Genomic DNA, 16558 nt, shown 5'->3' with positions numbered 1-16558 from the left:
AGCATGTGCATGTAAACCTGGACACGTGTCCTCGCAGGATAGGATCACAGATAGCACTGCCCATGTGCATGGTTATAACGGCTTGGCCAGGTGTCCCTTGCTGATTGGCTAAGAAATCACGTATTTGCTCAAGAAAGCATCTGGTAGATCTTCTAGAATGTTATTGGTTAATGACAGCTATTCCGGGACATTACCTCATGGTTACTTATGCGGACGGATACTCCGTCCTGCGGATGACTTCTGAGGGTGCCAGGATGCATCCGCATATGCCATGAGGGTGTTCCTTCCTCAAATAATTATGCGGGTGATCCATATGTCCCGCGGGTGTCCTATGAGGGACTTCAGATTGACCCGCGGGTAATACTTAAGGATATTTGAGTCTTTTCAGTACCCTACCTCTATACTAACATATTCGATTAGAGGTCTGGCTTTTAAAAGTCATTTTGATTCACTTTTAACAATATTTGTTACATTGGGTTTTAAATTGTCTTACAATTCGGACAGTTAGTTGGGGGAGAGTATGTGACGGCTATCGTATCCCAGGATTAGAGTTTAGGCTGATACGATATAAATGTGGGAAATCTTAACAGAAGTGTTATAGTAATGATACACAATGAATAAGAAATTACAATAAGTTAACAAATTATGCTATGTTATTGATGTAACCATTATGGGCGGCTCGGGCATAGGGCAACGTGGGTGACCGACCGGGGCACCGAATCTTCGGGGCACAAAATTTTTTTTTATATATATATTTTTATGAAAAAGAAATATGTATATTTAATATTTTACCCTAATTATACAATAACTAGGTTGGTCTAGTGGTAAATGGGTATGACTTCCAATCAAAAGGTTGCAAGTTCTGGTCTCAATTTAGACATTTTTAAGTATATTTTCATACACAGTTTTTTACACAACCTAAATCATAACCAAGCAAGCTCATTTAAATATTTAATTTTAAAACCAAACAAAAAACTTATTTACATAAGGCCTAAATTTCTTTTGTGCTTATAATATTTCGTTAATCGTTAGAGTTTACGGGCATTTTTATTTCGGCTCGACTGAGGCATATAAATTCTCGAAGGCGGCCCTGGTAACCATGTCTTTTTTTTTTCACTATGTCAATTACAAGCTTAATCTTAAAATCAAAATCAAGTTTTAGATTTTAGCGTTTTAATTTTATTGAATACTTTGAAGAATCAAATAAGGTGCCATAATTTTATCGAATAAAAAAGGACCAATTGAACTAGCGTATAGTTCCATGACTAGTTTGGTTTACAAAGTATCAAGTGCCATATTTTTTTAACAAAAAAGAAATTTAATTTTCAAGTGGACGATTACATAAAGAGATGAACAAATGAAATATCTCGTCAATGAGGGCGCTACATTAACGGAAATCTTGTTTTCTATTATTATTATTATTATTATTATTATTATTTAAAAAAATATTTTTACCTTGGATGTAAAGTAGGAAAGCTGGCCAAATGTAATCAAAATGAACATTATTAAATAAAATATTTTTGAATGGCAAAATATGTTGTGTTTAATATAATTTTCTACTGTAATTACTTAAAATCTAAGAATGCTTAAGTTTCGATATTCATTATTATAAAACTTTTAATAGATAGTAGACGAATGAAACTTGACTACTATTTCACTGATTATTTTTTAAACTTCAATAAATAGATGTGACCCAAAAAAAGGTCACTACGTACTACGTAGTATTGAAGCACCATTAACATGTTAAAAAGTTTATACTTAATTCGAATAAGTAATATCATGTAAATAAAACTCACTTGAAACATACATAATTCAACTATTTAATAATAGTTTTGTAGGCCCTCTTTGATTTCTCGTATTAGATTTTTTTTTTTTAAATTTACATTAAACTTTTGAAATAAAATTTAAAACAAATGAATAAAGAGTTTGTTATCTTGTATTAGAATTTTTTTTAAAAAAATTACATTAAACTTTTGAAATAAAATTTAAAATGAATGAATATAGAGTGAGAATGCGCTCAAATTTCCTGATATTTATTGAGTTGAAACTAACAATATAAATAATTAGCAATAAGAAAATTTGGTCTTATCTTAAAACCGTTCGAGAGATATGTCTTAACCAACAGTGAGCCTCCCTCATACCAAAATCACGCATGCCTACGATAGAGGCCTTTGATTCAACACGAGTGCCAATCATCTGCTTCATCCTTAATTGCTAAAAGATATAGTGATAATGATAAAATGTTATACAACAGTTGTTTTGTTTAGTGATTTAACTCACTTAACATAATCTATCAGGAAATTTAGGACGCGGTGATAGATGACAACTATAGCCTATAGGTTTATCGAGTTACTGATGGATCCAATGCCGCAAACATGGCATAAGGATCCATTAGAAAGTCAAAGCTCGTGAGTGTGAACATTATGTAGAGCATAAATGACACCTTGCTTCCTACTTCCTAGTATGGCTCCCGAATTAGGCTAGAGAATCTACCTATTTGCTGAGCTGGTAAACAAATGTTAAGAGACTGTTATACTCGTGCTTGAATGTGAGAGTGATACTTTTCGTCTCCTATCGCAATATACGAAATCAGGATTATGAGCAGGAGGTGTTAGCCTGGCCTAGCGCGTATATGGGTGGCGAACTTCAGCAGAGGAATGGTGAGCAGGTGATCATTTGGAAGCTGAAACATGAGCAAAAAATTGCTAATGCATGCAATCGAACATAAGTCAAGGGCACTCGTACAAAAGATATCTTTACAACCAAGTGCACTCAAGGATGTAGGTACTCAAGAGACGACGCATAAGTGTTAAAAGACATTGGTTGCGAGATTCCAGTGACAGCATAACTACGTAAACTGATGGCAACAACAATAGAGAAAAAAAAAATATGTCGGTCTGCATGCCCTCACATGTCAACGCGTGGGCGATGGTGGCGGAGTGATGTAAAAGATTTGAATTGAAAACCTGAATGTTTTTCCAACTAATCAATAAACAACACCAAACGACGTCAAAAGCCTTCAAAACGACACAAAAGTCATTCAATAATGTATCAAAGTATAATAACTTATAACCATAAGCAAAAGTGCAAAACCCTACAGAGCTACATGGGTTTCAAAAGGATATTACTGGGAATGCACAAAAAATGTGGATCATGATCAGACATTCATTATAAAAGAAACAATAATTACTTTTTTAGCGAGTACTTCTTCCCAGTAAATGCTTGAAATTTGGGTTCTTCCTTCTTAGATGAATCCTGATTTGCTTCTTTAACTGTGGCCTGCAATTCAAAAGACCAGATTCCAAAAACTAGACGGGTTAAGTTGAATCAAAACATTTTTGGTCTAACAGGTAGCAAGTCAAATATGATCATGAAGGTTCGATTGTTTTAGATAATAACCCAAAAAGTTTTAATCAAACGATTTAGAAAGCTTTATGCATTAAAAAATAAAAATACACTTTGAACAATTTTCGACTTGTTTGACCCGTTTCTTTTTAAGCTGAATTTTGTACCCCTTTGACACATTTTCTTTTCAGTTGACTTTTTCTACCTGGATGAAACATAATTAAAAAAACTCATTCATAAGTCAACGGGTCAAAATTGTTACCTATATGACCCGTTTACTTTATGGTTGAAATTTTCTACCCTCGTTTCCTTTTAAGTTGACTTTTTCTACCTGGTTAAGCTTTAAAACAGAAAACACAATGCGAATCAACCCATTCATATGCAGATGGGTCAAAATCGTCACCTATATGACCAAAACCACTACTTTAGTGAGAAAAATAATCATACTTTTGGTATTCCATTTGACTTTTGATCTGCGCTTGAACCAAAAACAAGCTTCCCAGAACGTTTTCTTGAACCCGAGCTTGATGGCATCGAGCCATTAGCATCACTGGTTGTAGCTTCGGTTTTCTGTGGTTGAATCACAGGCTCAGCCGGTTTCCCATCTAACCGTCTACCCGAACCGCTAAATGGATTAAACTTGGGTATTTTCTTAGCTGGTTCTTCTTCCTCAACTGCCATTCAACATTAACTTTTACAATCGTATCTTGACAAAAGTTCAAAAAATAATAATATACCCGACCTTCAGGTGGCACTTTAGATTTCAAAGGTCTTTCAGGTTCTTTATAGTCAAGTGGTTGTGCAAAGTCCACTTCACAATCCGTTTCAATTATGCTTATTGCATGTGACGGTTTAGTTTCAACAATGTCAATATAAAACTTTTTGTTGTTATACGACACCATGATTGTGTCACCAGTGGTTAAGCATGAGTAGCTTCTTAATGATGTCTCTAATCTGGTAGTTTAAACACAGATCAAACAACAATTAGAGAAGTTTCACATAAGTTCTCTTAACATGGATAGCATTATAAAAGAAAACATAAACAACATGACACTAACATAGCTTTCGGGTTGGAAATATCAAGAAAATCCATGGTGTGAGGTTGAAGTTTCACATAAGTTCCTTTTGATAAACTGGCATTCTTCACATTTACAATATCTCCTTCTTGTAACAGCATGTTCTCCATCATCTAATGGTCAAAATAAAGAATCAGAAATGAGGTGTTTTTCAAGTTTTATACTATAAGCGGCAACTTCGACTCGTTTGCTTATCAATGAGCCAACTTGGGCTAAGTTTTATTATATCTCTTAACAAACGAGTCAAACGGGTTGAAAGTAATCAAATGTGTATATTTAATGCATAAAATCTTCTAAACCATACTACCATAGTATCCAATATAAATCAAATCATTGTTGAATAGTATAAGTTTGTAACATACGTATGAAGGATTCATGCCCAGTATGGAAGATAAATCAAGCCCTCATCTGCTATAAATTCCAGCACACCACAATGTGAAACTTTACTGGCAGAAGGGTTCTTTAGTTCAAATAACATTGGATAATCAATCTGCAAATAGGCTGCATAAACGAGAAAACATAAAGATTTGATGAACTATTTTTAGTCAATCAATTTGAAGTTTTCTTTAAACACAAAAGTATAAAACTCACTAACCGAGACGATCGAGCGCAGATGGAGGCATTATAACTGAGAACCAAAGGGGCAAAATTAGTAATTCTTTTACATAAGAAGAGAGTGATTATTATCATGAAATATTATAAAGAATAAACTCACTTTTATCACCCTTCTCCAAATGAGACTGCATAAAGAAAGAGGAAAACATCAAGATATTTTGGTTGGATCACGGTATATGATTATAACTAACTGATACCTTTTCAATAAAAGAAACAGGGTAACATCGATAATTTTGTTCAAATGTTGCAGGAGGGTCATGGTAAATATCTTCTTCCTGGTAAAAAACAAATCAGGGTCAGTAGTTTTACACTGAACTAATGAAGAGAACGATGCATGACAAACGGTATGCTAATTTTCAACTAATCAAGTAGATTTATGATAGCTCAAGATCATCTTTTATTGTCGAAGAAGCATGTGTTATACCATTTCAATCAGATGCAAAACTGTCTTAAAATTTCAACCATTATCAAATTAATGCATAGAAGTCCAAAAGAGGTAATATTTAAAAATGCATGAGGCTTGTAAAGGCTCAGTGAGCCAAAACAAGCTTCCCATACAAGGCTCGAGCTTGGGCTTGGCTCAAGCTCGAAATAGCTCTGCTCATGTCGTGCCTTTTATTGATCCGATCTCGAGTAGGTCGCAAGCAGCGCAGATTGTTTGTACTCCTAGTTTCTATATATCGCATACAAATGCTCAAATGTCGTTAAAAAATTGCGGAAAATTTGTTTGGAGATATCAATTAATATATGAGCTTTAAAGCAACAAATTGCAATGAATTGATATATCCAAACAAATCTTCCGCAATTTTTTAACGACATTTGAGCTTGCAATATATAGAAACTAGGAGTACAAACAATCCGCGCTGCTTGAACCAAGCCCGAGCTCGAGCCTTGTATGGGAAGCTTGTTTAGGCTCAGCGCTGAGCCTTTACAAGCCTCATGCATTTTTAAATTCTACCTCTTTCCGACTTCTATGCATTAATTTGATAATTTCACATTACACCACCGAAGCCAGTACTTGGCTCATTTAAGATACTACACGAGCTCAAAATATACAACACGTACATAAATTATTTAATAAATAGATAACAAACAAGGCAAGGTCGAGCTTTAGAAAAAGAGCACAAATTCTCACAAGTCAAAACGATCCGGGCTCGGCTCATTGGAAACTCAACCAAATGGGTAGAACATAAAAACCAGTATGCCCTAAAACCCACTTAGACATTTTAACAAACACCTTGTGTGCATAAATCTAATTGCATCTAAAAGATCTATGTATTGAACAGTACTAAACAATAATACAATTCCAAACAATCAATGAGCAATTAAACAAGAATCATACCAATGCCATGATAAACTTTAATATATTACAGTTTTATCGAAAGATAACTGGAAACCTGTACAAAAACAACACTGTTAATATTAATCGATGAAGTTGGTAACGAGATCAATGCTTAAACGGATTCGATTATCAAAGATGAAGACTTTAATTGTAACTGAAGTCAACACCCACAATAATTAAGAAACAAGTGTGGTGTTTGTAATACAAGAAATCATCTGGGTGTTGATTGAAAGAAAGATATTGAAGAATTGAAGACGACCTTTGTTTTGGTTAATCAGTAGCAGAGCTATGTAAATAAACCCTGTTATTGGTTTCGTGTTCAAGATCAAGTTTATATATATAGGTGTTCATACAAACCAAAATCGAATATTTATTTATTCGGATTAAACGAGTATCTAACCAATTTAAATAGCTTTATTTTTTTAATATTCCATATTCGAATCCTATCATAATTGAATTAAGATAATTGAATTAGGATCGGATATGAATATCGTTAGTTAATTCAGAGGGGTCGGATTTTGAATAAGGTCATAAAATTTTCAAATTTGAAGAATCTGAACAGCTTAAATCGAATAATCGATTACCCGATAAACACTCCTCCTACTCATCTAGGGGTGAGCATGATCTGGTTCGATTCAATTATGGGCTTTCATTGTAACTGAAACGGACATGTTCAGTTATGTGAAAACCATAAAGGTTACTAAAACCGTTAATTCGATTATGGATCGGCTCGGTTAATTTTCAGTTAATGAACCAATGTATTTTGCTTGGGTTTTTAAACAAAAATTTAAACTTGCAAGTTTTTGTTGGGCTATTTATGATCTAGAATAATGAATGTTGGGTCAGGTTTGTGGCATCATGATTTATGTTCATGTATTTAAGTAAAACACTAAAAAAAAGCACGAATATCCAAAAACGTGGAAGTTGAAACCTAAATTCATTTTTAAATTTCCTACCATACGTAGTGGGGGAGTTTTGACCGGAGTTTTGGCCTAAAACGTTATGTACACCGCCCCCTTCCAAATTTTGGGAGGCTATTTGGGTGTCAAAGTTGTGTACATACATTGAAGGGGAGGCGTTTTGTGAGAGATGAAGAGAAGGTGGGTAATGATTGCATGAGAGTTGTGGGCTTTTTACCAATGCAATACTTTTTACAAAACTCTTAAATGTTAATTGGAACATCATATGTCACAAAACGCCTTTAAGTATGAAAAGTTTTAACTTTTAACTATGCATGGTCTTATGATCAAAAAATACCAAAAGCATATGGATCACTAATCCATATCAAAATTATCCTAAATGGTCATATGAAGCAAATTGTAAACAAGGTGTAAATATATATGCGAAAATATGAATGGAGGTATAACAGCTTGAGATGTATAAAATAATTGTTGGAAATGCATAAAAAGTGCAAATGCTTAATTTGGTAACTCAGTTTGGTTCAGTTAAATCAATTATAAAAATCCACTATGATAACCGAACCGAAAATTCAGTTTTCTCAAAAATTCAAGATTGAACCGTCGGTTATGTCTTTGGATTGATTAATTCGAGTTGGTTATTTAGATTTTTCGGTTATGGTTCGGTCACTTCGGTTTTTTTCTCACACCTACAATTACTCATCTATTCCTATTTCTAAATTACACAAATAATATACACGATGTTAGGATTTGAACCCTAATTTTCTTTTCAAAAGACAAAGCCTATACGACCCAACCAAAACCATAATGGTAGATAAGATGCGTAGTGATTTTACTATTATGCTTCTTTTTTGTTATTGAGTTAACAATAAATCAAATTTTGTGCAATCTAAAAGACAATCTACTATTACGTTCTACAACTTTTATTTTCACTCTTTTTGTTTTTTCTGTGACGTCTTGCTAGTTTTTTATAATGTTATTTCTCGTGTTCAAAAGTAAAATTAAAAGACCTGCACGGTGTCATTATTTTAGGTAGCGTTTGTTATGCAGTAATAACAGGCGGAATGGAATGATTCATTACGTGGGAATGAAATAAGAGGTGTTTAGTTGCACAATGGAATGAAATCATCCATTACAAATGGAATCTCATTCCATCAAAACCATTTCTTCCTACTCCCTTTTTTTTTTCATTTCATTCCTCCTTCAACCTACTTTCTCAACAACACCATCATCTAACAACAACCACCGCCACCGTCACCACCACCTCCGCCGCCACCACCGTCGCCGCCACCACCACCTGACCGCCACCGTCGCCATCACCACCTACACCACCACCACCTTACCACCCAAGCTACCACAGCCACCATCATCGCCATAACCACAACAACCATAGTCACCGTCCCACCTGACCATAACCGCCACCACCACCGTCATCACCACCCTACCACCGCCATCACTACTAATGCTACCATCGCTTGACCACCACCACCACTGCCGCCTGACCGCCACCACCAGCACCACCACTACCATAGCCACCACCATCTGACCACCACCGCCACTGTCACCACCACCACCACCTCCGCCGCCACCACCACCTGACCGCCACCGTCGCCATCACCACCTACACCACCACCACCTTACCACCCAAGCTACCACCGCCACCATCGTCGCCATAACCACAACAAACATTGTCACCATCGCCACCCGACCATAACCGCCACCACCACCGTCATCACCACCCTACCACCGCCATCACTACTAATGCTACCATCGCTTGACCCCCCCCTGCCTGAACGCCACCACCGTCGCCACCCGCCACCACCATTTTCATCTCCAGAGCTACCACCACCGTCGTCATTTCAGGTTTTTTTTTTTTGTAAAAAAATTATATATTTTGAGATAGGAATATTTTAATTATTTCTATTTCATTCATAAAAAATTTTTCGAATACCAAACAACATAACGTAATTATTCATTTCATTTCCATATATTAACCAAACAAGACAAAGGAATGGTAATGATCCATTTCATTCCGTTCTATTTCATTCCTTCTCTCATTCCATTCCCCCTTCATTCCATTCCTTTCAACCAAACATACCCTTCCTTTGTATTATACTTTCTTACAATAATTTAAAAAAAAAATCTAAAAGTTGCAAGTCTCTAACAATGAGGCAATATATAACATCCATTGGTTGCGTGAACCATAGAAGAAAATAAGAGCATCATAGGTGGATTTGCTAACATTGACGATTATTATCACTAAAAGATACTCATTCAAAACTACTGAGGCGGTAATGTATAAGAGGTTTCTTATACTATGGTAATCAAAACATATCAGGAGCTTTAGAATTATAAAATCAATCATAATTTGTGAAACCAACCACTCATCTTATTAATGTTTATGTCTATATGTTTAAACAATTCCCAGAAGATATACGAATCAATGTCAGATATCACGTAAGAGAACTAGTAAACGGATATGAGTTGCTAAAAATTCTCTTTCAAGTGTATTGAATAGACAGATATATAGAAAGGAGTGTGTTAGAAGAAAGGAAAGTGGAACAGAGTGTGTCGTCGTACTTTGTAACTAGAGTGTATAATGTGTAATACGCGTTGCGTGTAAAAGCCCCCATGAGAGAAGGTCCAGCATACCTTATATAGAGAAGGGTATAGGACTATAGGTTACACTTGGGGCCTAATAGAGTAATAGGCATGGACCGAGCCTGGACCCAAGTCCAAAGGATGCATCCGGCCATCCAGGTTAATCATCCCAGACACATCATTAGTCAAAAAACGGGTCTGGATCAGATGCCAGTCAAGTAGTTAATCCGGATCCGACGCCCATCATCATGATGCTTTTAACAAACACGAGAGCATGATTGTGTTGGTGAAACCTACACTAACGATTGAAATAATTATAACGTATATGTTACATATAACACATTCATGATTCAATTCTTCTTTGAGTGCAAACTAAACCCGCATTAATGATTGAAATATTTATAACGTATATGTTGCATATAACGCATTCATGATTCAATTCTTCGAGTGCAAACTAATATAGTAAAGACTCGTCGAATCATTAATTCAGTTTCGGTATGGCTTAAGCTAGTTAAGCTCAAGTTGACTGAGCACAGTTTCACAAAACAATAGATGGCAATGGTATTTGCACATGTTTTTGACTTTTTATGGGCCAACATGTAGATACAAATTGCATATAACTAACTATATACATTATAAAATTGCCATTTATACAGATTTAAACATGCCAAGACTGCAGCGTCACATGACAATATACTCAAACCATAAAACCACATATTTAGGATAACACATTAAACACCCTAATACTTCAAAACTATTTAGTATTTTAAATATGAATTGAATCAGGGAATTTTTTTTCTCTCTCTTAATCTTACACAATCATTAGAATTAGAATTCTTTAAAAATCTGAATCCGAAAACCAAAACATGATTCACAATTTCTGAATCCACCTGTTACTATGACTCAATTCAATAATTTCGTTGCCATATACTTATGACTTGACTGACATTTTTTAATGAAGGTGTGCAAAAACGTGTCAAACCGTAACTAAACCAGGCCGCTGTTTATGGAAGGATTTAAGCTTTAAATTAGTAGCCAATATGTTCTATCTGGTTCTTGGCTAGGTCCAGTCATTGCACACCTGCAACCCATAGTCAGCCTTTGATTACTCGTGCGGAGCCGGTTACACGTCCAACGCTGTATTAAACGCGTATTGGAGCTTGGTTACACGCGTACCAGTGTCGTAGCGTGTCCCTGAGACGCCGGTTACGTGTCTAATGCGTGTACTCTGGGTGATATTATTTTGGAAAGATTTTTAAAAACCAGCCCAAACCCGTCCCGCCCCAAAATAACCCTTTTTTTGAATCGACCCGTTTTGACACACCCTAGCTGACTCGTTTGCCAGGCTTAAAACTTACCCATATTCTGGACAAACTTCAGTGACTAACATGCTCTGTTTATAGAGGAAGATGTCAGATTCACCTGTAAATATATCAGGCCATCAGGGTTCAGTATAAGTGTACAACAAACTAAAAGGTAGAACCCTGTATGCCCGAAAGACGATCTAAAACTAACTTCAAACAGAGATCACTTACAGACAAAATTCTGTTACATTAATTATGTTTTTCTATAACAATCCCAGTAAATTAGCATATACCATAATGTATCTGATCACACACGTTTTCCTAAACACTAATCAAACAACTACTTAATGACCAGATTATGATATGCATGACTTACAAGTAGCTCACAAATTCAGTCCTCATATCCCATCCTTCTTAGTTAAAAGCCATCATCTGACAACAAGAACAACTTGTTAATTTGTAATTAAATAAACAGATTGGCTAAAAAATCAAAACATTTTCGGACCAGAAAGGGCAAATATTTAATGTCAAAAGCTGATAAGAGTCGGTTTTAAACAGTGTTTAAATGAACATATTATGTCCCTTTGTTTATTAAATTTATAAATACCTAATGTACACGATAGCTACCATTATATAATTATAATTAAAATATTAATATAAATTCAGATAAATTAAAGGGTTCTGATAGGCTGATAGCAACAAACCATGGGGCTATACTTGACAGCTACATTTTTATTTTATTTCAAAGAATCTAACATTAAACCATATCCACCTATTAATTTCTCCCCCAACCATTTTTCACTTCTTTCAGTTGTTTTGAGAGAAAATTTGGAGGCTGAGGCAGATAGTGATGGATGGTAGTTAAATCTATAAACCAGTAATTACTTCAAAACAAAATAAAAAAGGAGTTAAATACGATTTTAGTCCATGCGATTTGACCAAAATAACCCTTTTAGTTTATTAGTTTAAATTTGACTTATATAGTCCAACGGTTATATTTTTCGTATCAATTAAAAAGGGTGAGAGTGATTGGACTGGATTAATATATTCTTTTTTATTGTTTTTAGTTTTATAAAGATTGTGCATTCTGCTTAATAAATAGTACGCATCGAATTAATATACCTTTTTTTAACTTTAAAAAGATTAGTAGTTAATAATAGCCCTTAAGGGTTTAATTAATATTTATCTAGAAATTAAGTACTTAACTAATGATTATATAACAAGATAATAATGAACTCATACTAAAAAAAATACCTTTTGTAAACTTTGAAGCATCATGTGGATTCCCCCTATGCAGGCACCCAACACGAACTAGCCCGCAAAATCCGACCTTTCCAACCCTGTAACACCCATTTCCCGTCATCATCAAACACAAAGTCCCTATGATACCCTGATTTCACACTGGCCCGCAGTCTTGACACAAGCTCACGGTTCAAAGGTTTGACCTTGAACCCAGCCCGTGAGAGCCGTTCTTGCCATTGCTTGTAGGTCTCGGGCCTCTCAACCCGCTCGCCACCTTCACACGCAATCACATTTATAGCCTCACGCCCGAAAAACTCCTTTTCAAAATTCATCCTTTGTTCATAATTACGGTCTAATGTAGCATCAAACATATCAAACATAGATGAAAAATGAAAAAGAGCTTCCTTGAAACGCGTGACAAAATATGGCGAGTTGTAAGATCCGTCCACCACCGTTTGAACAAAAATATCGGGTTTCATCTCTTTTATTAATTTCAAAACACTGTCACGTGGGCTATCGACAATAACCGACTCGTCAAGCAAGTTCCTGAATCGAATTAGTGTGTTCACAGCAACACACTCATTTCTTTGAAGCTTTAAATCTTCAACTTTAACTGACTCCCAGTTTTGAGTTGCTATTGCGTTATACTCAAACGGGACGTTATGTTTTGCACAATAATCAGCCAAACGTCGGCCTGTTTCCTCTACACCTTCAGCGGGCCTAAATCCGGACCTTGGGAGCTCGATTCCAGTAATCCTTAACTTTGGTGGCCCACCAGGCCTCTGTGAAAGATGCTTAATGAGAACGGGCCACTGAAAACCGTATGCAATCCCAAAATCTATAATATGAAGGGTGGAGGACGTTAAAGCTGCATCGTATAACATTTTATTAGCGAAGAAAATGGCGATTTTCTTGAACGGGCAGGCGGAAAGGTAAAGTTGATAGGCTTTCAACTTTTCAGAAGCTGATATTGATGTGGCGCTGTTGGCAGCATAAAGCTGAGAGCCCGTGCCAGCTAAACGGGCCTCGAGACCAGTGGCAAAGATATAAGCTAACCTTTGTGGAGCGTCACCTACAGGAGAAGCATGCTGTCTTATTTGTTTCAACTGTTCGTTTGCGGCCAAACGGTCATTAGCAGCAACTGATTGTGCACAGTTGACCAATAGTGTTCTAACATCCATAAGTTCACCAGAGTTTCCTCCCCAAGAACGAGTAATCCAACCACTGCTGTACCCATATGATTGATTTTTTTGAAACTTTTTTGTTACACTTTTAGGTGGTTCTTCACAGGCAGACATTGACGGACCACCAGGATCAGTACAGATAGCAACTCTATCAAACATTTCAGATATAACTTCTTCTACATAAATGGCAGATTGCTTTCTACTTCTTTCTTCCTCGTAACCATTATCTTCAATTTGGTAATGTTTTCGTCCTTTGAATATATTATCCGTCTCCACAGTCTCTTCCTTAATAACAAAATTATTACCTCGTGTATTTGAAGGCAAGTTGTATTGATCCAAATCGATAACAAGAGGTTTAATAGAAGGAAGAAACTTACTAGCTTCTTCCATCCCTCTATTGAACTGCAAGATAGACTCACTGTCACTGAATATGTTTTCAACTAGCTGTTGACTAGTCAACGTGTCCAATGTCGCATCATTAGCAACACTTGTGGTAGAGCTAAATGAAGACAATAAAGGGTATTCAAGAGAAGGAGTTTGAGCAGATGATAATTTTGCCTCTAAGGAATCACCACCAGACCAGTGAGAATCAGCGGTGTTGCTGCCGTTTGGACTGTACTCGCTTAAACTACTGAAAAAGGTTTCAGGTGTTTCACTATTAGATGGTATATGTTGTGGAGGATGGTGATTTTCACCTAATGCCTCATAGAACGATTTTTCGGTTGCTTGCAAGGCTAACGGGTCATGAAACATGCTTTGTTTAGCCTCAACATCTTCATCCACAAGAATCTGGTTTATGTACTTGATGACACAGTCACCAAACTCCTCAGCATAGTCTGACTCCGTAGATACACACGAAGATAGATCTGAAGTGCATGGAGCAGACTTAAGTGCTGAGTTAGAAGATTCTAGAAAACTGAAATCTAAACGTTCATCTCTGAATCTATATCCGTTGGTGAGACCAGGATTCGAGCCAAAGAGAGGCGTGATGCTCTCGTCATTCAAAGAGAAACCGTTTAAGTAAGCCAAGTAGTCATCGTCTCCTGATTCCATAACCATCTAAGCTTTGATCTCCACAAAACACAAGCCAAAACTAAACCTCAACAAGCAGGCACGCACCTGAATCATCATTAGCAAGCAAAAAAGTTATCAGGCGGAGTCTTCAGCTATTATTTCTACAAGCGATTTCAAAAATTCAAAGCGTAAAAAAAGAAACAGATCATCTTAATAACTTCCACAAATTCAACAAAGTAACGATCAATGGAGAGCTGTAACGTAAACAGGACGATCTATCAAAAAATCAATTTCTAGACAAAAAATTTGAATCTAACTATACCAATCCATTCGCTTCAATAAAAAAAAGAAACCTGATAATCATGAACTAGTAATTAATCAATAAATCAAGCCTGATAATCATGAACTAGTAAATAATCAACAAATGAAACCTAATCATCGTGAATTTAGTAAATAATCAAAAATGAAACCTAATAATATTAATATATCAAACCTAATCATCATGAATTCAGTAAATAATCAATAAATCAAACCTAATCATCGTGAATTTAGTAAATAATAAAAAACTAAACCTAATAATAATAATAAATCAAACCTAATCATCATGAATTCAGTAAATAATCAATAAATCAAACCTAATGATTTCGAACTTAATAGATAATAATAATAATAATAATAATAATAACCGCTAGCTCATAAGCAATCAATAAATATTAAATAAAACCTAAAACAAAGCGTGTATGAGATACCTGATAACAGCGGTTGTTTGGAATAAAAAAGATAATAAAAGAATTTAGCTGTCGATTTTACATTTTATAAACCCTAGCGTTTAGTTGATTTGTGAACGAAGGTTCGAGGTTAGAGGTGAGTTGACTCTGCCGTCACCATGACGTATATGTATATGCTATGCTATGTTACAGTCGGTTGGATTGGAAGGAGGCATCTCTTTGACCATTTATTTTTCACTTGTAAATTATATTCACCATAAGGCTATGCGTATTGGCAGCAAGATATGAGAATTTGTTTTTAGGGTGTAATGGTGTAAGGGCTACAATAGTAATATAATAATAATATATATTACTATATACATATATCTATCACACACATACAAAATATAATAATAATAAATGAAACAAGAAAGCAGCGACAAATATTCATCGCCTCTCCACATTTCGCCCTTGTAGCCCAGGGGGCGGTGTTCGCGCCCATTATCGCCTAAAATCGCCCAAACCCAAGCCCCACTACACATGGCCTAATAGAATAGAATAGAAGATAAGACAACGTTCGACCACGAAAACTTCGTCCATTTATTTAGTTATTCTCTTGTAAATGACAAGAATAAAAGATAAGACAACATTCGACGTGGAAATATTCGTTTACGTTCATCCATTTATTTAGTTACGTTTCTCTTTATATTTGTTTACATCTGATTGCATTCTTTAATGTTTGTTTGTTAAAAATTTTAATTTTTCTTTAAAATACTTGTATAGTCTTATTGTGTGATTAGTTTCCTTTATAATATAAATATAAAGAATAATATAAATATATGTATGCATATGAGTATTGTGTGATTAGTTTATATGTAAAACTATATGAATATAAATGTTAAGAAAACATCAACACAAACTTGGTAGCTGGAATGAATGACCATTCTCGATTAACCAAATCAAATTAAACAATGTTTGTGTCCATGAACCGTTTACGAACAAGTTAATTTTCTTAATGACTTAACACGAATTAGAAATTTCGTTCGGTTAGTTGTTCGTAAACCATTCGCTTGTTGGATAAAAGTGTTAACGATTGAACAAAAACAAGGTCTTGCTTGGCTCGGTTTAGTTCTTTTATCTATATATACCCAAGTTGCAACAATAATTCACTGTAAATAATATAGATCAACAATGTAACATATGATCAACTT

The 16558-nt window shown here is 35.4% G+C and overlaps 1 protein-coding gene and 1 pseudogene across 4 annotated transcripts; both read right to left on the bottom strand.

The window, feature by feature from the left end:
- Window positions 1–3094: 3094 nt before the first annotated feature.
- On the bottom strand, window positions 3095–6739 carry LOC143610836 (uncharacterized). Its single transcript, XM_077085206.1, has 9 exons — window positions 6379–6739; window positions 5234–5311; window positions 5137–5161; window positions 5017–5049; window positions 4801–4922; window positions 4404–4534; window positions 4088–4299; window positions 3793–4019; window positions 3095–3279 (listed from the first exon to the last, which is right to left on the bottom strand). Exons 1-9 carry the CDS (start codon window positions 6385–6387, stop codon window positions 3187–3189), a joined length of 930 nt encoding a protein of 309 aa, XP_076941321.1. The 5' UTR covers window positions 6388–6739; the 3' UTR covers window positions 3095–3186.
- Window positions 6740–11228: 4489 nt separating this feature from the next.
- Window positions 11229–15594, bottom strand: LOC143610843 (scarecrow-like protein 14 pseudogene; annotated as a pseudogene). Of its 3 annotated transcripts, XR_013149660.1 has the most exons (4): window positions 15390–15594; window positions 12455–14745; window positions 11577–11632; window positions 11229–11318 (listed from the first exon to the last, which is right to left on the bottom strand). The product of XR_013149660.1 is annotated as a scarecrow-like protein 14 pseudogene, transcript variant X2 (transcript). The 3 variants fall into 3 exon arrangements; XR_013149661.1 differs by having other exon boundaries at window positions 11231–11632; window positions 12455–14719; window positions 15365–15594; XR_013149659.1 differs by having other exon boundaries at window positions 11231–11632.
- Between the last annotated feature and the right edge of the window lie 964 nt (window positions 15595–16558).

Source organism: Bidens hawaiensis, unplaced genomic scaffold, assembly GCF_021521415.1.
Source record: "Bidens hawaiensis isolate Kalapana, Puna unplaced genomic scaffold, B.hawaiensis_p1.1 tig00028291_1, whole genome shotgun sequence".
Taxonomy (NCBI): domain Eukaryota; kingdom Viridiplantae; phylum Streptophyta; class Magnoliopsida; order Asterales; family Asteraceae; genus Bidens; species Bidens hawaiensis.
Note: the sequence above shows the minus strand (reverse complement) of the source record. Positions and strands in the feature narration are given on the sequence as shown.